At 37.3% G+C, this 26,879-nt stretch overlaps 1 protein-coding gene across 1 annotated transcript; it reads left to right on the top strand.

Annotated features, from left to right (window-relative positions):
* Positions 1-139: 139 nt before the first annotated feature.
* LOC118264714 (gastrula zinc finger protein XlCGF57.1-like) lies at positions 140-26,684 on the top strand. The gene is made up of 12 exons (XM_035577315.2): positions 140-294; positions 783-819; positions 896-1,100; positions 1,427-1,593; positions 3,639-3,823; positions 5,190-5,352; positions 19,684-19,796; positions 20,944-21,109; positions 21,580-21,761; positions 22,230-22,422; positions 22,681-22,820; positions 23,203-26,684. The coding sequence occupies exons 2-12, from the start codon at positions 804-806 to the stop codon at positions 23,326-23,328; spliced, it is 1,656 nt and encodes a 551-aa protein (XP_035433208.1). The 5' UTR covers positions 140-294; positions 783-803; the 3' UTR covers positions 23,329-26,684.
* The last annotated feature ends 195 nt before the right edge of the window (positions 26,685-26,879 follow it).

Below are 26,879 nucleotides of genomic sequence, written 5' to 3'. Positions count from 1 at the left end.
ATTATTCCATTAACATATTAAAATAATAATAAAAAAGTTAGTCTTCTGGCATTGGTAAATTTGCTTGGCTACATTTTCTGTTCTGTCAAGTAATTCAAGTGTCATGTCAAACTTCATCTGACATCTATCAAATCTGTCATTTTCAAAACGTTGTTGGTGGAGGGTGCGCGTCTAGTTTTCTTGAATTTTTATTTTATTTTCGTAATATTTTCGCAGGTGGTTTCATTATTTTGTGCATCATTTATTTACTATTATTTGAAAATTTTCTTTGGTGACCTATTTCAAGACATAAGTGTTAGTATATCATATAATATTATTCTTATGCAGAGGAAAACTGTTGCTTTTAACTTGTAGAACTTTTTCGCGCGCACGAAAATAAAAATATTGTCCAATGTTTTTGTGGTGGGAATGTTGTTGTGTTGGTGAACAGTGTAGTATTATTATAAGTTCAATGTTTAAACCCGCTTTGGGTCTCAGGTAGAGGATTTTGAATCAATGTCGGGCTCGGGCAAGGTAAATCCACCCCTCCTATCGGCCCGAACACGGAGTGGGGTTTCCTCCCCTCCTTTAGGGAAGTTTGGGTAGACAAAGGGTAGTCACCCCTAAGCAGAGGGGAGCTTTTGGGCCTTGGGCGATATCCGTTGGTAGGGGAAGGGATCACAATTTCAAGTTCAGTTTTTTTTGGCCCTTGCCCTTTCTAACGGTTGCGCGCGTGTGGGAAAGTTTCTAACGACAGCTTTATAACAATTTGTCTCAACAACATTTTTGATTTCTCTCTTCAGGTGACATTTTAATTAATAACCATGGACAGTAATAATGGTATGTATTATTTTTTTATTATACATTTTTAATTATATATTTTTTTTTGTTGTACTAAGTGATGATATTTTTGTAGAGCCAGTACCTGACTTGGAAATGGCAATTAAAAGAAGTATGTTAGCAAAGAACAAATTGGCTATGATTGTGAAGCAGCCTGATGGTGGTGTCAGCTACTCCTGTGTGGAGTGCACAGCACTGTTTTTGTATAAAGAGGAACTTGAACAACATCTACTCCTTCATAACAGAGAGTATAGATACCTCTGTGGGATATGTGGAACAGGGTATGTATTAAACTTTTTAAATTATTTATGTGAGAAATTAAATTGTCTTTAAAAATAAACTTAGTCATCTGTGAGTTATCAAGACATTATTTATTTATTATTTATGTACACATATATAAAATTTAGGTACATATGGTTATAGGACATTGTTATTATTTTTCATATACTTATTCTAGATTATTTTTAATACAAGAGTTAATAACAAGACACAATCATTTTAACTATTACTATCACTCAAAAATGTAACAAAATAAAATATAAACAATCTATAACTTTGTAATTTTCAATCTAAATAAACATTTTATTTTTCTTTTCCCACCAAAAAGGTTGAAACGCAAGGAGCATTTGGACAGGCATACTTTAGAACATCAGGAGGTGAGGCCTCATATCTGCCCTGATTGTGGCAAGGGATTCAAGAGGAAAGAGCACATGACCATCCACCTTTCTATCCACGGTGGAGACAAGAGTGAGACCTGTCCTGTGTGCCATAAAAGTAAGTGAATAAACATTTTTTTTCTTCTTTACAGTATGTATTAGTTGCTTTTTAATGACCATTAGAGTTATAGTTATTTGGTGTGATATTTTATGATTAATGGTATTGGCATGTGTAAATTATTAGGTACACAGTTTTGTTTTCATTTGTTATGTTTAGTTTAAAATTTGTTTTTTATCTTTTAACATATTTAAAAAAGTTCACTTTTAACAGACAAGAAGGTTGATATGTGTAACTTGTTGGGATTCTAGGTTTGTTTTGTTAATTATCTCTGTGTCATGAGTGTGTTTACAAACATGTTTGCACATACACTTCTCACCCCATATCTATATTTTTCACCATGTAAAGTGTGTAGTAAGAATTTAAGTAACTATAGGTAGACACTAGCTAGCTAATGAGTTGTCTATCGCCACGCGGACACGAGGAACGGGATCGAACCTCAGGTTAGATAAAAAAAAAACAGTTTCAAGATTACCTGAATGGTGGGTTATTACGGCCGCCCTATACAACTCTGGAAATAAATAAAGAAAGAAAATATTTTTGTTCTGACTCATCAATGATATGGGATTCGAGATCGTAGTTATATTTGCTCGACCTTTTTTTGGTGAAGGAAAATCATCCAATGACTTCTCTCGCCTTGGGTGAGACGAGAAAGAGTGTCAGACACAAACTGACTAAAAACCATCCCGTTCCTACTCCTACTTACTACTACGACCTGAACCCCGGTAACCCGCTATGCCATCCGCAGCTCCAATGAGTGAAACTACGCTTGCGTTGTGTTTCGTTGTGTGAGTGAGGTTACCGGAGGCCCAATTACCCCCCTTCCCAATCTTCCCAACCCCAATTCCCAAACAACCCTTAAATTCCTAACCTCCGAAAGGCCGGCAACGCACTTGTAACGCCTCTGGGGTTTCGAGTGTCTACGGGCGGCGGCGATAGCATACCATCAGTGATCAGTCGGCTCGTTTACCGGCTTATAACATAAAAAAAACTATTTATAAAGTCGAGAACGATTTAATGTAATACTTAATATAATGACTTAATAAAATTAAACGAATTAAAAGTTGGTGGGGATAAGATACCTCCCTACTTAGGATACTTTTTGTCCAAGGCACAGGAGATCAGAAGCTAGTAGGTACTAGTATTGATTAGAACCTATATTATCGTGTTCGCGAATAAACTCCTTTATTTCTCCCTAACCCGTGGCCGGCTGCACGTGTTTGGCTTGTAGTCCCAATCCCCCCCAATTAATTTTACCCTACAGATTCAACAGTCCCTTGTAACCCTCCCTTAGTTACACACTAAGCCGGTTTTTGCCCCACTAGGGGGTATCATTAAAACCAGTAACAATTAAGTATACGTCGGTACGGACGTAAAATGTTATTAAATAAGAATATGAGGGCTTCTTTCTAAAAGTAATTCAGTCATTTTAATAGTTTCACGCATCAGGCTTTAACATGAAGTAAGAAAGCGTTCAGACGATAATGACATACGCACGAACAATTTAAACCGCGCGCATTTTACCCGTTTAAAAAATTGCGTATAATTTGATTCTTAAGACGCATGAATAGATCCTAAATTACATTTATCATCGCGTTGCAACTTGGTTGCAACGCGGGCCGAAAGCAGACGCAACATGATAATACAATTCGCGATCTATTTACAAGTCATATGGCTCAAATTATCTGCTAGTTTCAGTGTGGGCTCTAGGCGCGTACCGTGCGTGTCGTCTGAAGGTGTTCTAACTAATACATGTGTTTGTGTACAAACTAATGTTTGTAAAATCGACGAGTTTGAGTAAATGTCATGTAAAACGCATGTGTGTGTGTGTGTATATAAATAAATTTATTATTGTACGTAATTAATCTGTTGTATGTTGGTTTTGGAAATAACAATGTTGGACTACCAATATACTGACTCTAACTCTGACTACCAATACAGCTTCATATAGTTATTAACCGCCAACTTTTCCAGGTGAATTTATTGCAATTTTTCTTCATTCCAATGACAGTTAGCTCTAACCAATTATACATACATTGTTTTAGCATTCTACAGAAAGGACCATTTGAGGAAACATTTGCAGACGCACTCAAAAGTGTTTCTAGAACAGAACAGTGAATTAGTTGGGGAGCACGGGCTCGTCGAGATTAAGCAGGAGATCCTGGATGAATACAGCACACCTAACGAGAATGAAGAACACTCAGATCCAATGCAACCAAACAATTATGAGGTGAGTTCGCATCTAAAGATATTATGGTATTACAAAGCTAAGTATGTTGTTTGAACGCGCTAGGTAATCAGCAAGTAACTACTGATTTGAATTTGGAAATTATTCTTGGTTTGTATAGTCCATTTATTTAGGAAGGCTATAAATATGTTATTATTAAACGTCACACTGCGATCAATAACAGCAGAGCAGCGGGTGGAACCGCACGATAGTAGCTAGTAGTAGCAGTAGTTACTAACATGGAACCTCAAGCCTCTTCTTAGTCACATCAGAATTCACCATAACTCACAAAATCGTAAACTTTTCTCTTTTTTGTAGCATTTTTATTCTTACTAAAGTCCTCGTTTTAATCACGTGTATTTTTTCACCGACTTTATACCTCCCTCCTTTCGGCGTAGTATGGTTTCAACACCCCCTCTCACCCAAACTCCACGTGTAATTTTATCCGACTACAAAAAAGAGGAAGGTCTCAATTCGTCGGAGTATTAGCATTTGGTTTTATTAAAATATATACTTAGTACAGGTAGACTATGTCAGATCGTGAATCAAGGACGTTTCTTCCTTTTTTTTTCATTAAATAACCTATGTTTTAATTTTAAACCAAGATATTTTCCTTGTTCGTGTCATCGCAAAACCGTCTTTTTTCTTTTAGAATCATGGTTCGTTTTTACTAAGTTAGTCTCTAAACGTATCTTAGGTATTGTGAAACTTATTACGGGCCTATTTCACAATGTCTAGATAGCTGCTTTGTATACTAAATAAAGAAATAATACTGTAATTTGTAAGAACCATCTATCACATAAGTTTATCGTGTACTTAGGAGGTATATGAAAGTGGTGAAACAGTCAGAACAAATTAAATTGACGCTTCAAAAAGCCGATTTAGATAGCTTTAGTTAAAGTCAGATGTTAACCCTATGTTACGAAATGCTGGCTATGTAGGATACCGGAGATGCGAAGCCGGCCGTATTAAACCCTACACGCCCACCCGTGGTACGGGTAGACGGGTACCCGATCTCGGGGTAATCCCGACAGGCTTCGTTCGTTGTTTTGCTCAGACCGGCTTGAGAACATCTGTCCTCAGTGACCGGAGGCATAAGGAGTCATTTTGCGATGAAAAAAAAAAGATCTGACTCAGATTCTGTGCGCAATTTGTAAGGGTTTATCGTACCTATATGTATAACTATACTAATATATTATGCTAAATTTTAGTTGAAGAGATTGTTCTATAGATATTTTTCCAATGGAAAGAGAAATAATTCATGTTTTCTTTATTTGTGTTTTATGTTGTCAATCCAAAGTCTTGCAAATCCAAGCCCTTAGCCTGTGAAACTTTCGTAATTAATAAAGTTTTTAATATTTTGTTTTAGGCTACCATTAAGTCGGAAGTAAAAAACAGCAAAATGATACAATCTGATGCTAGACCTTTCAAGTGCCTGGTTTGCAGTAAGACGTACAAGAGAAAGGACCATCTCAAGATACACAGCTGGACGCATTTGAGAAAAGAGAAAACGTGTAGCGAGTGCGGAAAAGGTAAGTGCTGTAATCCCGAATATATTAACTATTTGTAACTGCCAGCGGCTTCACCCGCGGTCCCGTGTTATAAAAAGTCATATGTGTTAGTCCAGAGTTCCAGACGATAATCAACTCCTGTTCCAAATTTCATCAGTACCTACTCAGAGACATTGAATGCTTACTTAAACTATTCCTTAGTAGTAACGATTTTGTTCCGAAAACAATTACTAAGAACTGAGTTCAGTTACAACGATATTAGCTTTACTTACACATAAGTTAATGCTAAACTAGGAGGCGGAGGGGGGATCTAGTAACCATTTTGTTATTATTACTAGTTTCCCCCTGTATCACGACTAATATTACACTAACGTGGGCGAGCTCTAACATTCGCTTACTCTTTGGAGTAAAGTCAAGTTTAGTATTAACTTAAGATTATTCAGAACCCACAACAACATCTAAATATAGTTATATATATTGGTATAAAGGTGACTGACTGATAATATACCGCCGTACTCAATCACATGGTTACTTACGCCAGTGCTTTGCAATTGTTTTCTGAACAAAATCAAAGTCAAAGCATTTATTTCAATTAATCCTAAATAAGGCACTTTTGAAACGTCAAATTGAATTGTCCGTCAGTCTGTCTGTCAGTGAAGTTAGGCGCTCGTTCCAAAGTGTAGCTTCGAATGGAGAAGAACGAGCAAGAAACTCCATCGTTACTAAGGAATAGTTTAAGTAACCATTAAATGTCTCTAAGTGCGGCAAATAGTGATCTATCAACGCACAGCCCAAACCACTGGAAGGATCGGGCTGAAATTTGGCATGCAGGTAGATGTTATGACGTAGGCATAAAAGGATTTTGATTAATTCCATCCCCAAGGGGATAAAATAGGAGTTTGTATTAATCTTCTTAGATTTTCGACTGATTGAACTGAAATTAAAGATTGAAGTTACTATGATGAAGACATTCTCTTAAATTGGATTTTGATAAATTGAACCCCCATGAGGATAGAATAAGGGATAAAATACATTTTAAACATTTTTATCCAAAAAAACTGAAATGCAAATAATTATAAACTTTTACGGAACAGAAAGTAAAGCTCTCTAAAAGAAAGAAGCATCCTCTGTATCTGGCGGGCTTTCTATCCATGTTTATTCGCATGTAAACTTCATACGTGCAATGTAGGATTTATGACGTCATCCGTTGATTTGCTCGTCGATCGTCTATGTGCGACTTCTGTCATCTGTCATTGTTTGTCGTGTGTCGCCATAAACCTTTTATATTTAACCTTATAACAATACACTATTACAATTAGACTTATAAAATAACGGATGTCTATAACTTACAACATGATAGTCTACGCGTGAAGTTATATTTTATTCCACAACCATATTTGTGCGTCTCAGTATAACCCCCAAGGTTTCGTTCAGCGCTCCCCTTGTCAACCCTCTTACGAAAGAGATGCACGTGTTTAGTTTTATATTTTTATCATAGAAAAAAAGGGGAGGGTTGTTTGTACCCGTTCAGAATAGGTAGAATGTAAAAAAAAGTTCTCAGGCATCGAGGGGTTGAAAGATGGTGTATAAAGTATAACTGTATATTTTAAAAAGTGCATTGACAACCGTTGCGTAGTTATAATAATATCTAGGTATACATACATACATTAGTATTATGGGTCACGTAGAAGTAATAATAATTAATTAGGGACTAATAATGATCAGAAACCAGGCACCAGCACAGCGTTGTCTGATAAACCCGATTTTTTCTGCGATCTGCAATTCGTTTGCATGGAGGATATGAAAAACCCCTCTTTTATAGACTTATCATAGTCCAGCAATGGACTCTCAAAGCCGTTAAAATAACGTTTTATTGTTCGTAGAATATTTCGATGCCATAACCGAAGTGATGGACACAAGGTCATGGTATCTAGGTGTGGTGAACGCCCCCTAAACAGTACGGTAGGTAAACTGAATATAGGTGTCGTGTTTCCAGTAATTAATTAATACAATGCCGGTTTCGATTTAAAAAAAAATACGTGTTTAGGTTAGGACACATGCGTACATACAGAAATATTATTATAGCTTTGTGCTTTCGATTCCTGGGTCAGGCAAAGAATTGCTGGGCTTTTTTCGGTTTTTCGAAACATTCTCAGTGGTAGCACATAGTCTGGAATTATGCCCAGTATATAGCAATAGGTTCACCCCCTATTACATAACACTCATAACACAAATTGTGAAAAGTGGGTGTACATTGTATAGCGGCATTACGTGCCGTAATGTGCACCTCGCTTACCCCTTCGGGGATAAAAGGTGGGACGTTGCTATGTGCGTGTGTGTACCGTAACTGGCGAGATCACAATTAACTGGTATACAAAAGCCACACACATCTATACATATATTATATTATATAAAAAATTGATTTCAATAAGGTTTGTTTGTTCAATGACTACGGTAATTACAGTCAGAAATTGATTGACCAACGGTGATACTAGTGTTAAACCATTCCTAGGCCAATAATAATCCATGTCTGTTATTTTTTATTTTCTTATTTTTATAAAACGTTGCCCCACATTAAGATTTTCTCCTGTATCGTGGCTGCGTTAACAAACATACACGTTCACATACACATGACACCCAGACCCGAAACAACAATTTGTGGATGACACAAAGAGTTAATGCGTGCGGGAATCGAACCCGCTACACGTTGCGCTGCAGCCGGTTGCCCTGCCATCGTGCGGTCTACTCGTACGACGTACCAAAATTCTCAGTTGTAGGCCGCAGCACTATGAATAGAATATAAGCGATCTTACTTGGGTGAAACTATATAAACAAACAATACTTTACTGGTGAAAGGTGGGTGTATTATTCTCTGCCCACGCCTTATCCCTAAGGCCGTGATATTATGTCTTGTTGTTCGATAAACTGTGTGTAGGAACACATGGTTGATTAATTGATGTGCCAAAATAATTAGGTTTCTTTATTTGTCATAGATAGTGTGATGTGTGTAGTTTAGAGTGTTTCTATATTTATAATTCCAGAGATTACCCTACATACAAACTTACAAACTTTACCTCTTTATAATATTAGTATAGATATAACAAACACAAATATATCTGATCTGGGTGTCATGTTATTGTGAAATTATAGATTTGTAAACGCACACTGGCAAAAAACCTAATGTAAGTCTTATAAAAAAAAAAAAATACATTGTCATTTGCCTGTCGCCTATCGACGGCCTGGTGGCGTGGCCAGCTAAGGGTAGACAATGCCCTCCTATCGGATCCATGTTGTCAGTACAGTCACCCCCCCACCGAGACCTGGCGACCTCATTCACTGGCAGAAACACTATTATTTTATTGATTCACTGCGGACTTATGTTTCCTTATAATACTAATATCATTTGCTACAATGTCTTCCTTATGGTAACCGGTGACCGTAAACTCAATTTAAATCCGTAACATACCAATTTGATATCGAAGCTCGTATAAGCGAAATAGCTAATTTTGAAAGTAAACCTAAAGACTGCCTCGTTGGTCGAGTGGTCGCAAGCCGGGCAAGGGGTCTCGGGTTCGATTCACGGGTCGGGCAATGAATTACTAGAATTTTTTTTTTAGGTTTTTGAACATTTCTCAGGAGTAGTACGAAGTCTGGAATTGTGCCTAGTATATTATGGCAATAGGCTAACCCCCTATTATATGGGACTTATAGCACATGCTGAAAAGTGGGTTTACATTGTATAGCGGCTTTACGTGTCGTAATGAGCACCTCTGCCTACCCCTTCGGGGATAAAAGGCGTGACGTTGCTGCTGCTTATTTTATTTATAGCCTTTTTAGTCGGACATTACGTGGCGTAATGTGTAGTGTACCTCTGTCTACCTATTTGGGGATAAAAGGCGTGAAATCGAACGAACCTAAACACACTTGAATACAGTCCCGTATTCTGTAAACAATTAGTTCGAAGTTTCAAGTCTCACTTCGCTTCAATAGTTCGTACTAATTGTTTATATACATAGTAATAATCATTTTAAAAACGTATTACATTACTACAACATATCTACTACTTATAAAATCCAAATCCAAAATCTTACGCATCGAACTTCCAAATACCCATTCCACACACCGACCCTACTCAATTTTTTCTCGTCTCCCATTTTGAACCCCGGGGGAGCAGCCCCACCATTTTTTGCAATATCTTTTTTATTTTTGACCCAGCCAGCGTTCCCCTCTTTCGAACATTCGGTTCGGTTTTTGTGTTATAAAATTTCTTGGACATTTCGGATAAATAGAGGAAAGGGACTTGCTTGAAATTTTATTGCCTTGAAAGGGATGAGTTTTGGTGCTTGTATTGTATAATAGGGGCGGTTGTTAAAGTGCTTGCAAATGAACTGTGTGTTCAATGCCTCGGTCAAGGCAGTTAAGAGCATTGCTTCTTAGTATTGAGTATATTTTACTCTAAAGATACGATATCGTTTTTAAGCAACGGTGTTTCTTTTTGTCTAGTGTAAATAAAATTGAAATTCTGTTGTCTCAAATATCTTCCAAAGGTAGTTTTAGGTATACTTTTTGCATTTTAGAAGATATGTTATAATATTAAGCTTTGCTTTTATAACCCACTTAACTTATTTAAAGAAACATTCGACGATTTAAAATAACTTTAACTACATTTGAACTAAAATACTTCTTCATATTTTTAACCCGCTCGATGTGATAAGTGCATGAATGGAGGGGGACAATTTTATTTAGCCGTCTGCCGGCCCTGCCATGAATAGTAGGGGCTGTAGGCAGGGTAGGGGACTCCCCTCCTTTGTAACCAATTGACAGATTTTGACAAGCGTTATCCTAATCAGTTTGTTGTTTTATATTGTCAGGCTCAAAATTGAGTTTAATTTGATGTTGAAATTTGGCTATGTATAAATAAATAAAATTATAGGCTCACCCCGTATATCATGGCACTTAAATGGTAAGATATGGGTGTATATTGTGAAATAGCGTTACGTAACCTAGATGTATGTATTTACTTTTAGATATCGATTTCGTGATCCAGATGCCATTTAACTAAAATATTTTTACCAGTACACCCTGATTGAGAACAACGCTTGGTAGTTCATACAAAAAGTTTCCGTGCGGGAATCTGGTAAGGAGCTCACGTTGCTAAGCAGCTGGTTGCCCCTCCACTGCCACAAATGTGCAGCCAAATGCTCGGAGGTTTGAAAAGGGGAGACATTCCATTACTACAAAGTTACACCACACCGCACTTGAGCGAATTATATAGTACCAGTGTTACATAGAAATAAATGATAAATGATATTTATTTTGCAAATAGGTTATAAAATAACACTTTTACACGTCAATCTCTTAAATAACTAGATGAGGCCGGCATTTCCTATCAGACTACTCTGAGAAGAAATGCCGAAACAAACTCAGAGGTCATAGTCTCTTTTAAAGTCCAGACAAAATCAATTAAAGATGTCGGAGAATATTCTTTTATTTATATTAAATATGTTATTTCTATTACAATAAAAAATCTTAGCCATATTTACAATGACACCAAAGGACACGTGTTTTGTGAGATCCTGCCCTAAATTCGTTTGTAAAAGTCGATACAATATAATGTAGTATTACGGCGTGGGATTGTCGGCAAAGGTCGCCTTGTGACCTCTATTCCCCAGTCTACCCTCGTCTCCGAGGTTTACTCCTCAATTTTATTAATAGCCCTCCGGACTAGTCAAACTGTCGAATTGTAGAACCGTCCTCTTAGCCTGTTATACTGAGAATATTGTTTGTAGCTTGATTAAGAACTAAAGTCAAGCCAAAATATAAAAAAAAAAAACATTTTTGAATGTCGAGCGGTTTATTTCTTCATCACTACATAGTATAAAACAAAGTCGCTTTTTCTGTCATGTTGTATGTCCCTATGAACGCTTAAATCTTTAAAACTACGCAACGGATTTTGATGCGGTTTTTTTTAATAGATAGAGTAACTCATGAGGAAGGTTTTTATGTATAATACAGGTATAATATATCACCATTGCACCCACGCGAAGCTGGGGCGGGTCGCTAGTTAAGACTAAAGGACACTTTTCATACATAAGTACATACATATATTCATAACCTCACGCCTGTCTCCCATGGGGGTTGGCAAAGACATTAGAACGACAATTGCTATTCTTACACACCTCTTTCGCTTTTCAAAGTTGACCAATAAAAAATGTGTTTTTTTTTTTAGTCCCTTAGTGAAAGCTTTTTGCTCGTTCCAAAATACCTACATTGAGGGAGTAGAATTAACAAGAAACTCCATAGTTACCACATTTTTTTATTCGTACTATTTTGGGTTATGTTATTTATATTACTTTAGGACAAACCTATTGTTAAACCTTTTACACCTGGGGTTCCCAAACTATTCTTGGTCAAAGACCAGTTTTATATCAGTCTACTTAAGGGAGGCCACTATTATTAACTTTTTATTTATGGTATCTGTAAAGCCGTAATGTGCACCTCTGCCTACCCCTTCGGGGATAAAACGCGTGAAGTTGCATATTTTACGGTATTAGCCGGTAAACGAGCAGACGGGTCGCCTGATGTTAAGCAATCGCCGCCGCTCATGGACACTCGAAATACCAGAGGCGTTACAAGTGCGCTGTCGGCGTTAAGGGTTGTTGGGGAATCGGAGATTGGGAAGCGGGTTAATTGGGCCTCCGGTAACCCCACTCACACAACGAAATACAACGCAAGCGTTGTTTCACTGGTCTGTGAGGCTCGGTTTTCTGTGAAGCCCTGGTATTATTCCATTCGAGCCGACCCATTCGTGGCAAGGCTCTCCCACACTTATAAGTCCTATTACTTTTTTCATATAATACAAAGCTAAGAATTTCTCCAAAGTCGTGGGGTTCTTTCTTATAAAAATAGTGACCATCAATATGTAGAAATCAGTTGCGTCTTTCAGTTGTGTTCTTTGGCTTGTTTAATTTGACAAACAACCATAAGTTAATTTTAACATACTACTGATGGTCCACTTGTTGAGAACCACTGTATTACACTACTCGTAATATAAATTCATCCCTTCATACAATTTTTATAATAATGCAGGTACTATAAATCTATATTTTAAAACTCATTTAATGATGGAAGGGGATGTTGACGATGACGTCATTATTGCGTCTGGTTTTGTAATTATTTTATGTACTTATCTCAACTGTCTGACTATTTAAATTCAAAGCTGTCTAACACATTCCTTTAGAAGAAAGATGGCACGTAATGGACTACTTCTCCTTTTAATGTGGATGAGGAATGAGTAGTTTGATATTTTATATCAAAGACACTATCATTGTTATATTCCGTGATTCTATTCCTAGATATTATCCTATTACAGTTATTTATTCAGCCCACTTGTTGACTTGATTATACAAATCAAGTCAACAAGTGGTAAACTCTATTTGAACAGTTTGCATAAAACATTACTTAAAGAAATTGTCTTGATCCTCTCTCCCACTCGTTAAGCAAAAATAGCCTTTATTGATTACTAATCAAGACTGTTTTGGAATCAGAATCGACGAGAAGCTTCATCACAAAGATGTTTTCTTGAAAGCTAACTTATGCAACGTTGCCAAGTAGGCTTGCTTTCTATCCTTGCGCGGTGAACGGGCCGGCCTTGCCCTCATGTCCATGGGGCGGTCAGAACCGGTCCTACCCGTTACTTGTGATGTGATGGGCAGGTGACGTCACTCAGGGTTTGAATCCCCTCTCCTATTGCGTCAAACTTGGGGTGGATGCCATTTGGTGGAGTGTGGACAGTTGGCTGACGTATTACTTGTTTTTTGTGTCATTAGTACTCCGTGGCGCTAATGATACGACGAGTGAATACCTGTTTACTATTTCAAATGTCTTTATAAACTTTCAAGCTGGAATGTGTACAAATACTATGCCCTCTAATGAATGAATAGTGTGACCTTTAGGTCTTAGGTATGTTTACGAAGATTATACATAGCTTCCAACCACAAAACAATAGAAATACTTACATACAAGTTTTGAAATGATGTATAACAGGCAAGAGGCACTTTATTGTGTAAACAATTTTTTTTAATATCTGTTGTCTTTCACAGTACATAATTCGATTGATTAAGATTAAGAAAAAATTCCGCCTGCCATCTATATACGGTTGGCAGGATGTTATATATTTACCTATACACATTTAGTATTGGGGAGTAGGGTGGAAAAAACATTGACAACACAAACATAGGCAGTTTTTCCTCGAAGGGTTAGGCGAAGGTATAAGAAAGTACACCCACTTTATGCCAGTCATGTTATTAGTCCCATGTCATAGAGGCTTATTACAACATTGGGTGCAGATTCGGACTCCTTACTAAGAATTTTGTATTAGAAATCCTCCTAAGACATATATATGTATAAAAGGGTTGGAAATTCAGTATTCTGAAGCTGTGCCCCCAAAATTGTATGGGAACTAAAGCCGCCCTAAATTCGCTGGCCAAGATATCGGATCACATTGTGCTTCGTTCAAACGTGCGAGTACGTACGCGATAGTGATATCAACATGTTCACTGCCGATGACCCATTCCATCCGCACTTGTCCTGCGCAGATAACATGCGTATTTTTGTATGTTTTGGTCGAGTAAATTCCCAATGAGTCTCAACTGTCCGGTCGAGTATGAAAATTGGAAAGGATATCGTTTTCTTACGCTTGTTGAATAATGAACATTGATTTATTGATTAGATATAAATGAGAGGGAGGCAGCATAAACTTAACAAAAGGAAACTTGTTTGCGATGAAACACTTCGGAGCAAAGAAACTGAGCCACGTTTTTCATTTTAAAGAGCCTTGAAAAAAAAAACATTCGTTTTACGTTACCAATTAATAAAATACTTGTATCTGTACTAATATATGATGAATAATTTGTCTGTTTGTTTGAACGCGTTAATCTCGGAAATACTGGTCCGATTTTATTAATTCTTCTTATGTTGGATAGCACATTTATCAAGGTATAGGTTAGATAACATCACGCTAAGATCAATAAAAGCCGAGCAGAGCGGGTGAAACCGCGAGAAAGTAGCTAGTCAGAAAATATTTATAAAGAAATAATTCGTAGTTTTTTTAACATTGCATATTTATCATTGTGTACCAAGTAATCAAACCGATCATATAACATGAATCGATTTATATAGGTAACACAGGAAAAGGGCATCTTTGTATAAGATTGCAAAATTTATGAAGTAGACCGCCTCATAAGCTTTATTATTCAAAGGCGACTCAATTTGAAGTTCACGCATAATTAATCTACGCCCTCTTGTCTCGTAAAAATACTTATAATGTAACGACAAAAAGATTTTATAGTCTTTTTTCAAGACTTCAACTTATAAATGGACTGCCTTGGCTTTTTTTTTTTGAGGGGGGAAAATCGTCCTTAGACTTCTCTCGCCAAGGCGAGGGTAGAGGGTGTGTACTGTTACTGACTAAAAACCACCCCGTTCCTACTCCTGCCTGTCGAGCCGGAGCCCCGGTAAACCCGCTAGGTAGTCCGCAGTTCCGGATGGGCTGCCTTGGCTAGGGAAGAGCCAAGAGAAGGTGAGAGGGTCTCACAGTATACCAGTAAGATGTAGTGACGTTATGGTGCCACATTTCATGTGGTAAGTGAGAGTTCACGATGCCTGACCTCTCTGCTCCCTGCACGGCTTTTCAAATATGTTGGCGCATTTTAAACAAGTTTACTCTCTTCTTTCTTTCAAGGGAGGCGATAGAGATTTTCAGACTCTTACTGACTAAAACAACCCAGTTCCTACTCCTGCTTTTCGAGCCGGAGCCCTGGTAAACCCGATAGGTAGTCCGCAAGGTCCGGAACAGATCAGACTGGCCTTAGGTTTCGTTGTTGTTTAGTGTTAGTAGTATAAACAATGATTGACTTTATTTTCGTTTCTTATTTCGTTACTACATCTGTATCAGAGAAACATTTGATTTGAGATTTTGAAAAGTAAGTAACATATCCATTCCTAGAAATATTTAGGCCTTAAAAATGGTTGTACTTAAATTGTAAGTAGTCGTTACGAAGCATGTATTAAGTTAATTATACCTGAAATTACGAAATTGCTAATTATAGGCGTAACGGTGGGTGTCAGGGAGGAGTAAGCTTATCATGACCTTGCAGCCCTCCCTCCCAGGGCCCACCTAAAATGGAATTTATAACGTGGTATTATGTTCGTACCAGCTTCATAATTGGGAAAAATGTATTTAATACTGTCTTGTCTTGTAAGAGTGGCTACATGTTGGACTCCTGACTCCTGAGTACTAAATCGTTATTTTGATTCTTTTATGGACTAAATTTTGACATTAACCAGTATATGGTAATAAGCTCACCTATTACATGGCACTTATAACACAAATAGTGAAAAGTGGGTGTACATTGTATAGCGGTATTACGTGCTGTAATGTGCACGTCGCCTACCACTTCGGGCATAAAAGGCGTAACGTTCTACCTAATTTTGGTATACCTTTATGCCTTTTATCCCTCAAAGAAGTACGTAGAGTAGCACATGCTAAATATAACCTACTTATACCTAAACTTGATGCATAGAAAACAATAACTACATATATTGATATAAAATCACCTCTTTTGTACTAAGTACAATTTTAATAGGCATGCTGAAAATCAGTTCTCGTTACATTGATAGAATGGATGTAGTTACTAATATGTTGTCACATTGGCACACCTGTCTTGGCGCTCCCCTCCCCTACTAGGTAAACGTACCTCGTGTATGTGTGCATCGAGTGTGTGTATGTGTGTGGGTTCATGTATATGCTAATGTTAAAGGGTGTCCTAGATGTTGCACTATCAGGGTGTTACGCAAAAAGTAACAGCTGTACATTGTGAAGTAAATTATCTAACTAGGTGGTGTCGGTAAATGCGACTATGCTATATGTCGGTACATGTTTCGGGTTGTGGAATTGAAAAAGTTGAATGATATCATAATATTTATTTCAGAAAATTACATGCAATTCTAAATGTTAATTTAAAAATTTCAAAAAGTCGTTTTTAGATCTAATTCGTTTTTAAAATTTTAACCAAAATCGTTTAAAATCTACTTCGTTACTATTGATACTACAATTATGATGCTTTGCTAATTATTATTATTGAACGATTACATGTGATAATAAGTTTCTAAACGCAAACTTGAGATGAGAATCATAGGCGTTACGAAATACCTAAGTACACACTACATACACACTGAAGATACTTCGTTTGACACGATACACACTACGTTGTGACATGAAATATGAATATTAAAACCCTACTACACTCGTAGTTGATTATTCTTCGATGAAATTAACGCAGACGTCGCATGGCCTGGCTGAGCGGCACCCTGCTCAGGAACACCACGCACGAGTTCAGCCCTGCCGGGTAGCAGAACATGATCTTCTCTCCGTAGCGAGCAGTCAGCAGCCCCGTCACACACTCCGTGTCCACGTCAGCAGACCTCATCCCCGTCAGAGCCTGCAGACGTCTCGCCAAGTAGGACAGCGCCATGCAACACTTGGGCAGCTTGCTGTCTATCTCCTCAAGCAGCTGCGCCAAAGCCTTGAACATAATAGTATCTGGTACTTCTGGCGGCTTCGTCACGCAGCATTTCGGCAGTCTCACATAGTCCAAGTAGCAACCTTTGTGGTAGCGTGTACCCTTGTCCAGGAAATCCTGCGGCGACTCAAACTGTTCCATCTTTTCAAATATTCTGTCCTGCTTCTTGAAAGCCACGTCGCTGAGGAGCTTGGCAGCCGACAGCTTCGCCCTGAATGGCTGCACCTTCAGCTGCTCCGCACTCAGTGTGGATTCACAGAAGAAACAATCCTTCAGTCGTTCAGAGTCATCACTAGTGGATGGGGTGACTTTGTCAATGGTTGTACCCGCTGCCGCTGCTGCTATTGCATGGATATATTGATGGCAGATGTAGGTGATCACACAGGTGTGATGCCACGAGAAGCGTTGTTTAGGCAGCGTTTCCTGGTACAGGCGGCGGAACTTGACGCGGATAGCGTCCTGTCGTTCGTGCGCTACATGCTTCACAGCGAGGTACGTGCACGGCTCCGGATCTTCGATGAGGTTGTCGTGTTTGTCGCAAAACAAACAAAATATGGCGCCTGGAGCTTCTCCGCCGGGAGCCGCGGCACTTTCTTCCATCTTTAAGTAATTAACAGTGATTAACAATAACAATTGTGGACAATACGGGTGGCGAGTGACGCGCCGGCAAACTGCAACTGCAATCCATAAATCAAACACCCATATCCTTGTATGTATAGGAGAGGCTGCGCGGCGCAGCGGCGCGCAGATCTGCCTGGAAGGCGGGAGGGGTGCACGGCCATAGAATAAATACTAAACGAACGAAACTTTAAGCTAGCCATTAGGGCTATTTGTTTATAAAAGTAGCTGGTGACTAAAGTAGGTGGCATGTTTTTACGGGGTGTGAAGAGAAAGTCAACGTCTCGCGGGTGTTGACTCCCAAACGATAATATTACAAGTAGGTACACAGTAAACATATCTTCGCGCCTTTCAATCCTTGAAGGGTTGGACAGAGACACATCTTAAATGTTAGTCCAACTTTTCACCATTTGTGTATAAGGAATCTACTGTTGGTTTTTTCACTGTTTGCTTTAATTTTATATTTCGAGTAAGAAATAAAATCTTTGTAATAATGCTGTAAAAATATTCTATAATACATTTGCATAGAAAACTTAATTCAGATAGATGAACAAACAAAAACAATGATTGTACTATGTGGGAATGTGAAAACAGATATGTTTATCAATGCTTGAAATAAATCAAATATTACATAGAGATTTCTCAATGTACGTCCTAAAATAGTAACACGTACCTTACCTACGTACAAATACAAAGTGAGCTACATAAAGTGTATAGCGAGTCGAATCAATATCGAGTGCCCAGTTTACAATTACGTAGGCCCAACAGCCCAACACATATGCACGCGTAGCAACCGACCAGTCGACCTTTTTAGACCCTCCCCTATTTTAGGGGCGATCCCCCATGGGCCATGCGAGGGGGCACGGCAAGGGTGGTTCAAGGGACGCTAGATTATGGACGGTTTTAGAGATCTAATTTATTTCGGGAGGGGAGGGAGTATTTGGGGGGCTGTAGACCGGATTATTTTTAGGGTCGCCGTCGACCCCTACGATGATGGAGCGCGTAGCTGCTGCTGACGGGATTAATTTTGCTTTGTGCTACATTTTTATTGTTGAATATCTTTTGTTATAAACTTTTAGTGTTGTCCAATGTGGTTACTCTACTTCTATTCAATACAAGGCAGTTGGTTTGTCGACTCGTAAAATAACTGGCGAAACGTGGCACTTGTGTCTCTGCCTACCCCTTCGAGGCACAAAAGGTGTAATATTACGTAACGTAAGAATCAACAAGTTTACTGAACTATTTTCGTCTCTCGTCCATCTTGCATTAACAGGTGACAGGTCGAGTCTATTAAATTATTCATCTTTGGTCCTTAGTTTAGGGAATTGATAGGTGATGCTACCTTTTACATGTATCTATGTAAAATATTCCCTTAGTATATCTATGGAAGGTTCTGGAATACACTACCAAGCTATATTCGTACATAATCGCTTTAAAAGTATTGATTTTTTGCGATCTCTTTATATACCGAGTGTATATACGTAGGTAGATAGTATATACAGCGCTTTGAGCCCCGAAAAATGTTCGAGATAAAATGAATACTGGAATAGTGAATGCTTTTTTACTTTTTACGTAAAATAAACCTAGGTTTTTATTTTTAAATGTTTGAGCTTTGATTCGTTCGTAGCTGACGTATATGTATCGTATATATATAACATATTATTGCGTTACTTTCCGAAGGGATCGGCGGAAAATACATATTATTATATAGTAATGCAACTTTATGCCTTTTATCCGCGAAGAGGTAGGCAGAGGTGCACATTACGGCACGTAATACCATACAATGTACACCCACTTTTCACTATTTGTGTTAAAGTCCTATGTAATAGGGGGTGAGCCTATTATTATATGTGTAGTATGTATGTAAATAGGATTATTCGAAAAGTTAAGTTAATGAATGGATCTGAGCTATATTGGATTCAGAGATAAATTATATTATTTATACTCTGAAATAACAAATAAAACATATATAGTATGTACTTTTTATCACCTGAGGGTTTAGTACGAGTTTTTTTTAACGTTTCGATCTCATCAAACGTAAAACAAACTCATACTAGTGCATCAGAATACGGTTGATGTCGCAGGCAGAAGCTAGTAGTATTTGTATAAACAAATTAATAATAGCTAATAGTATCTCTTCTCTTCTTCACAGCTTTCCATTCTGACGAGCAACTCCTGGCGCATATGAACATCCACCTTCAACCGTACACCGTGTACGAGGGGCCTGGAGAGTATATACATGATGAAACTATCAACCACAATAATGTAAGTATACACAGTCTATTTATTGTTAAGTATCCCTAATTCCAATAGGCCGGCAACGCACTGGAAACCTCTTTGGTGTTGCGGTGTTTAGGCAGCGCCCAGATGTGAACATCGGGTAATACGTTTAAAAAAAATTGTATGTACCATTGTGTCTGTCTACCCCAATATAGGAGTATACATGTATGTAAAACTTTTTGAAATAATTTCACGTAGTTTTTTATTAACCAAAGAAACTTTTGCAATCGGTTGACTTAACTTTCTCTGACTAGGCATCTCTACTTGCGTATTGGTGGCTTATTAATACCTAGGCTTCCTGCAGAAATAAACTTTTCAGAAGGTAATAATGTTACTCGACTAATTTCAAGCCATGCCGGGGTCCATATATTTTTTAAGTACCATAGAACAGGTAAATAAAGTAAGTCGGATTAATTAATCAACTATAGCAAACTATTACTACACCAAACTACTGATTTAATTATTTCAATAATGCTTCTTATGTCAAAACCCTTGTAGAAGTTCGAACAGACCCGTTAGTCCCCAATCCGGTGTGAAATTGATTCAGCTGGGCCGTAGACCCCCCACGACAGCGGGTGCACCCCACTGGGGATCGCCTGGAGCGGTGTTACTAAGTTTGTTAGTTCACTTATATACTGTAGTCTATGTATTCGTGTCGGTGTACCTTATGTAATCTAGTTTGGAACACCAATTATGATTGAAAGTCATGATTCTATTAAGTTAGGCTTTGTGTGTAAATGTGGGAATCATAGATAATTTTGCCACTATACAAATACTTCGACTTCCCAGACAACTAACGTGATTTGTTACAAATTTTTACTCAATAGTTTATGAGACGTAACTATTTGTTGTTCACAATTCGCTGGTTTTTCCCTTTTAAGGTACGGACGCTAAAAAAGATAAGTTATTGCGCCAAGTTCTCATTAATTATCGAAGACAAAGACAAAAAAGGCTGAATGTATTAAGAATAGTTCTTGTTTAATATTTCAATGCCTTAAGAAGTTGAAACAAAATATTAATTCAATCCTTAAAACCACACTTAGATCACACAAACAGTTATCCAAATCATCATACCACAGACACCCAACCATGGCACCAACCAATCAATAACACATGATTTTTTAAATTTCAGAGCGCAGACAATAGCCTTTTGGTAGCCCGTCAGAACATGGAGAGTCGTCCACACGAGTGCGAGATCTGCCGCCGGCGGTTTAAAAGGAAACAGCATCTGAAAGTACACATGAAGGTTCATTTAAAACAGAACGACGATGCTATCTGGTGCTCATTCTGCGGGGAAGGTACGTTTTAGATTTTAGATTCTGTATTATGCAATGTAAATGTAAGAGAATAGAGTTGAAATTTGCTTTATTTTCTTTTGCGTTGATGCTTCATTGTTTTTAGTCTGTAAGAGTCTAATGCCCGAATACTCAAACGCTACTCAATTTTAAGAGGCTCTCAAATGTAGTTCTGTCACTATCAATTCTTTATAAAATGACAGAGATAGCACGATATTTAAGTACAACTTAAATTTGAGTAACGTTTGAGTATATGGGCGTAACACTCTATTACCCAAGGTGGAAGAAGTCAGTGAATGATTTTCCCCCTCAAAAAAAAAAGAAGATAAATCTGTACAATGTCACATAACAATTTTTGTAAAATCACAGTCACGCTAGAAGATCTAAATTATTTAAAAAGCAATTCTCATTCCACTATTTACTTCCCTAATATAAACAGCTAATCATAGCTAAAGACACATGTAATCTCCCAGGGTTCCTTGCCCACGAGCAGTACGAGAGCCACCAGTGCCAGTACGTGTCGCAGGACGGCGACGCACACAACGAACAAAACGGACAGAGTGAGCAGGACGACCAGTCTCCCCCACCACTGTACCCCCAAGTGCAGATGGCACTACAAGAACATAAGAAAGAAAATAAATACCCCGCCGAATATGTAAGTACTACAATTTTCTTAGCTTTTCTTAGCAAGATGTGGCTGAAGATGGAGCATACAGACTTATATGTTACCTATTGTCACTATTCACTATCAGTTTATTAAACAACATTACAAATGGTGAAAAGTGGGTGTACATTGTAAAACGGCATTGCGTGCCGTAATGTGCATTTATGGCTACCCCTTCGGGTATAAAAGGCGTGACTTTGAATTTATTAAACAATCTTATTTTCTGTTGTTAAATATTTTTTAAACCAGCTTCTAAATAATTAGGTTTTCAAATACAAATCATTTATATGTGTAAACCAGGTTCCAGGTATGTAGAGTATAAAAATACATGTTTAGTTGTATGTATGTTTGTCCATGGTCATCACTGAACCGACTTTGTCATGCATGCGATTTTGTTACACACAAATAACTAACAGAAAAAGACTTAAGTACTCACTCATGCTTCGTAAAACATTACAGATGGACCTAGGAGAGTTAGCGGCGATAGACAGCATCCAGTACCTGAACGTGGTAGAGAAAGAGATCCCGGTCCCGCAGCGCGTGTTCGTCTGCAAGTACTGCAGCAAACCGTTCAAGAGGAAAGACCACTACAAGATACACTTGAACATACACACCGGCATCAAGTCCTTCTTCTGCACCAAGTGTGGGAAAGGTAAGCTTACACAGCTCATTTTATTTAACATTATAGAATAGAATACACTAAGTGCTCCCCCGTTGTTCCACCCGCTGCTTGGCTCCTATTAATTGTAGCGTTATATTTTATAGCTTATAGTCTTCCCGATAAATTGGCTATCCAAGAAAAATAATTATTAAATTCGAACCAGTAGTTTCGGAGATAGGCGCTTTCAAACAAAAAAATAAACTCATCAGATTCATACACATCACAAGTATACGATTTTTTTGTTCCCAGGGTTCTACCGCAAGGACCACCTACAGAAGCACATGACAGTTCATAACAAGAATCCGAAGCCCAAGAAGGAGGTTCCCGCCCTGGTCCCCATCCACCAGGTGCCTAAGAAGACCACGGTGTTACCTGAGATCACTATACATGTAAGTATCTACTTATACTAGTCACATTAGCTTTTGATTTAACATTTTTGCAATAGTAAAAGTTAGACTAACTCGGATGTAGAGCCCTTTATAACTGTGTGCTTACGCACAATGACCTAAGTTCTAACGCTCTGGCTGAATTCTACTTTCAAAATTGAAATACTATAGAACTATGATCGCTGTTTGAAATAGATAAAAATGTAGTAATTAAAATATTAACTTTGCAATCATTTGGACATCTATCATAACTTCGAGTTTCTTAACACGGAATTCTGTATCAAACACGACTGAATACCTAACTCTTAGTTAAGAAATGTTGAGGTACGAAAGAATACTGAAAACAGTCGTAAAACCAGTAATAAATACAATACTTAAATTCCAGGCACCATCGATCGCGAAGCTGCGAGTGCCTCTGCAAATCAAAGTTCCGTACCAGATGATCGTGTCGATGGACAACGGGGAGCAACGAGAAGTCACCGTCGACCCTCAAGCCTCCAATTCTTCCTAATGTATGTACAAAATTAACAGACTACACAGCAGTAATAGTTAACATAGGTATGTTTTTAAGACTCAGCGCCTGTTTTACCATATTCATTATAAGTACACTATACATGCAGATAGTTCTTACAAATTATGTTTTATGTTCAAAATTTATCTGGCCTACCCAGATATTTTGACCCAGTCCTTTATCAAATGACGCTTATCTGTAACAAAAGTTAATAAAATATGCATCAATTGATTGTATTATTAAGTGAGTGCAATGAATTTATTAAACTGATATGGTCGCTAAATGAAAGTAGAATCATATCCTATATTGATATCAGTACCCTTAGTATGAATTTGTTTTACGTTTAATATAATCGAAACGAGAGAGCATTCGGCGCCCTAATTGGCTGGGTCGAATAAACTAACCAATCAGATTACTTTAAACGTAAAGTAAACTCGTGCTAAGGATACATGGCGCCCGAGTTTAGCGAAAAAGAACTTTCTGCTAACAAATTGTCACTTTTTGTTATAGTTGGTCCATTACAAACGTGTGAATACGTAATTTTTATCACATCTCTCGCTCACACTTATGCAAGTTGTACAGGATAGTCACATTCTTTGGACGTGACGTCCATACGTTTGTAGTGACCCAACTATATAGAAATTTACTTTTAAGTTAAAGAACTTGCTGTGTAGTCAATCAAATAAACTGAACGTTTATTCAAAAGTTTCCCCGAACATACATTACACAAATTTCTTCGAAGTATTTTTTATATTTAGCGACTGAAATTTACTTTTTGTGGCATTTTAGATATGAAATATAATAAAAATATTGCTATCGGTTCTATATTTACGTGGTGGCATAGAATCGAAGTAAATTGCGATTTTTTATTGACATTATTTTTTAGGCCCTGGCCTTTGGTTAATTTCGATTTTATGAAACAAAATATATAAATTATATGGCAGTATTTTCCCGCGAATGTTTTTATTTATAATCCTGTCTAAAATGTCATAAATATACAATTGGGTAATAAATTGAGTTTAAAAGTTGTTGGTATGTACTTTATAATTTACTTTTTAAGTGTAAGAATCTTTGTATCATAAAATTAAATATATATCAAGTTGTTTTGCTCTATTTTCAAAAGGTAGAAAGTTTTTTTTCTAAAAATAAGGATAGAGCAAGCAATTTTTATTCGTGGATTTGTATGTTCTTGTAAATAAAATGTCTCAGACAAAAATGGGCTATTAGTTAAAATATGAATTACATTTAATACATATTAACTGATTATTGTATATAAAACTATAGTTCAAGTGTATTGATAAAGTATTTGTTATAAATATACCACATCTCACGACTTTCTGCTATGTACTTGAAAACAAAATGGAAATATAACTCATAATAAGATTTAATTAGAATAAACTTACTGTTTCAGACTACGAACGACGATCATACTACATTATTATGAGCTCCTGTCGTAGCTTGAAAGTAATCGTGCATCCTCGAACAGTTTCGTGACTAAGATCTAATTAATTTATTACGACTTCTTCGAAAGTCTTTTTCTCTACAATATTTGTATAAGCTTCAATATATAATGTTTAATAGTTATTAGGCAATAATGGGATCTAACAAGACAGGATCCAATGACAAGAATTATAAAAATATATATTAAAATTGGGTCTAGTTACTCTATATTATCACTTTTCTAATGTAAAAGATCACTGGGTCCAAATTACATGATCTCAATCATTAGTATGCATATCTCATCTACTTCTCTCTATCTAAATAACATTCAATGTTTTTTGATAAAACTTTGCTCGGTTTTAGAATAAGAATTTTTAAGGTATAGTGTGGAAGCGGGTGATGTGAGACAGTAGCGTAATGACACTACTGGTTTCTGTGTATTTCTATGAAATTACCTCTTTAGTTAGCGACTCGACGCGTCGTTGAGCGGTAGACGCCTGTGTCGCCTGACCACGGATCAGTACCTTTAGTACGAACTTGCTTTACGTTTAAAGTGATAGAAACGAGAGCACGTTCGACGCACTGGTTGGTTGGTTCATTCGAGCCGGCCAATCAGAGCGCCGAACGCGGTTTCGTTTCGATTACGTTCAACGTAAAGCAAACTCGTACTAAGGGTACTGTAGCTCCATTCTTATAGTTTAAAATCATGTCTGCAGTGACAGGTCATAACGACATGAAGCGACAACACGTGGTCCGCTGCAGCCTCATGTCGTCCGCTTCCAACTTGTACCTTTAGGCTGGTTTTCTTTCACGCTGACTGTCAGCTGTATAGATTCACGCCGATTCCTACTGTCAGTCATGATATTGATTGTAAAAAATATCAGTTAGATATTCAGCACCGACTGTAACCTTCATTATTACGCCTGATTCTAATAGTATGTCCTATCATGAACGCTTATCCATATTGCGATTAAGCTCCTTTTCGGGTCTTAAAAACACACAGGATAGAATACTTCTCTGGAAACAGCCTATATAGCAAGGAATTCCATTACTAGAAGTTTAAAGCGAAATGCTTCCTGCTCTTAGGCATTCTTTTTTTTTCTTATTTGTCGACAATCAGCTTGACTCAAAAACCAGCCTTTTGCGTGTATAAAGAAAGTCCATAATTCCTTATAAATAAATATTGTGATTATCTCGTAAGTATGGAAATGAAGAAATATAATTTTAAGTGTGTCACACATATCGTGCCATGGAAACCAAATACTCAAATGTTGATAGTTACAATGTTTGTCTTTTTATTCTTTGCTAAATATCAGAGAAATGCGAGTTAGACTTGTAGGTATATATTTCCTGTGTATATAAAAATAATACAAAATCTCCTTTTATTGCTGACTGTATATTCTATGAGTTATATTGTGACAACTGACAAGGTTTTATATTGGCCCTGGTGGTAGCATCTAATGGCCTCCTCTTTTGAACTGGGTTAAAAAGATACCTACTTAAATACTTTCAATTTCATCTTTCCTCTGAGTTTGTTTAGGCATTTCGTCTCAGAGTAGTCGGATAGGAAATGCCGGCCTCATCTAGCTATTTGAAATATTGACGTGTAAAAGTGTTATTTTATAACCTATTTACAGAAATAAATATCATTTATCCATTTTTAACCGACTTTCCACAAAAGGGGAGGTTATTTTCTGAATATAATTGTAAATTTTGATCTGTATGTATTTGTGTAAGTAATATTATTGCATGTATTTCAAGCATTGTAACTGACATCGCGGTCGCAGTTAGTTGTAAGTTTATCTTTATGTAAAGTTCCTCTATTTTTGTCTTTTCACAAAAAGTAACGTTGTGATTTTAATCTAAGTTTGAATAAATGCGACTTGAAGTACAAAAATAAAGTATTTTGCACTCTATTTGGTGTTTTTCTTTAGATCTCGTAGAAATATCTAAGGGATCTAACCTTTTACCAACACTTATCAATGTGAAGGCAGTACAGACACGGCAACAAAAAAATGCACATTCGACCTTTGAAAGAAACAGTTGAAATAAGGAGATAAAATACTGCTTATGTTTATAAGCTGCTAAACCTAAAAAACTATTGAAACGAA

Source organism: Spodoptera frugiperda, chromosome 26 (genome assembly GCF_023101765.2).
Source record: "Spodoptera frugiperda isolate SF20-4 chromosome 26, AGI-APGP_CSIRO_Sfru_2.0, whole genome shotgun sequence".
Lineage (NCBI taxonomy): Eukaryota > Metazoa > Arthropoda > Insecta > Lepidoptera > Noctuidae > Spodoptera > Spodoptera frugiperda.
This window is presented reverse-complemented; position numbering and strand designations above follow the sequence as displayed.

Excerpts from the sequence above, each read along its gene's own strand:
- LOC118264714 (XM_035577315.2), top strand. Across the intron at positions 1,594-3,638 it reads CTGTCCTGTGTGCCATAAAA|CATTCTACAGAAAGGACCAT; the intron begins GTAAGTGAATAA and ends ACATTGTTTTAG. Across the intron at positions 5,353-19,683 it reads GTGTAGCGAGTGCGGAAAAG|CTTTCCATTCTGACGAGCAA; the intron begins GTAAGTGCTGTA and ends TCTTCTTCACAG.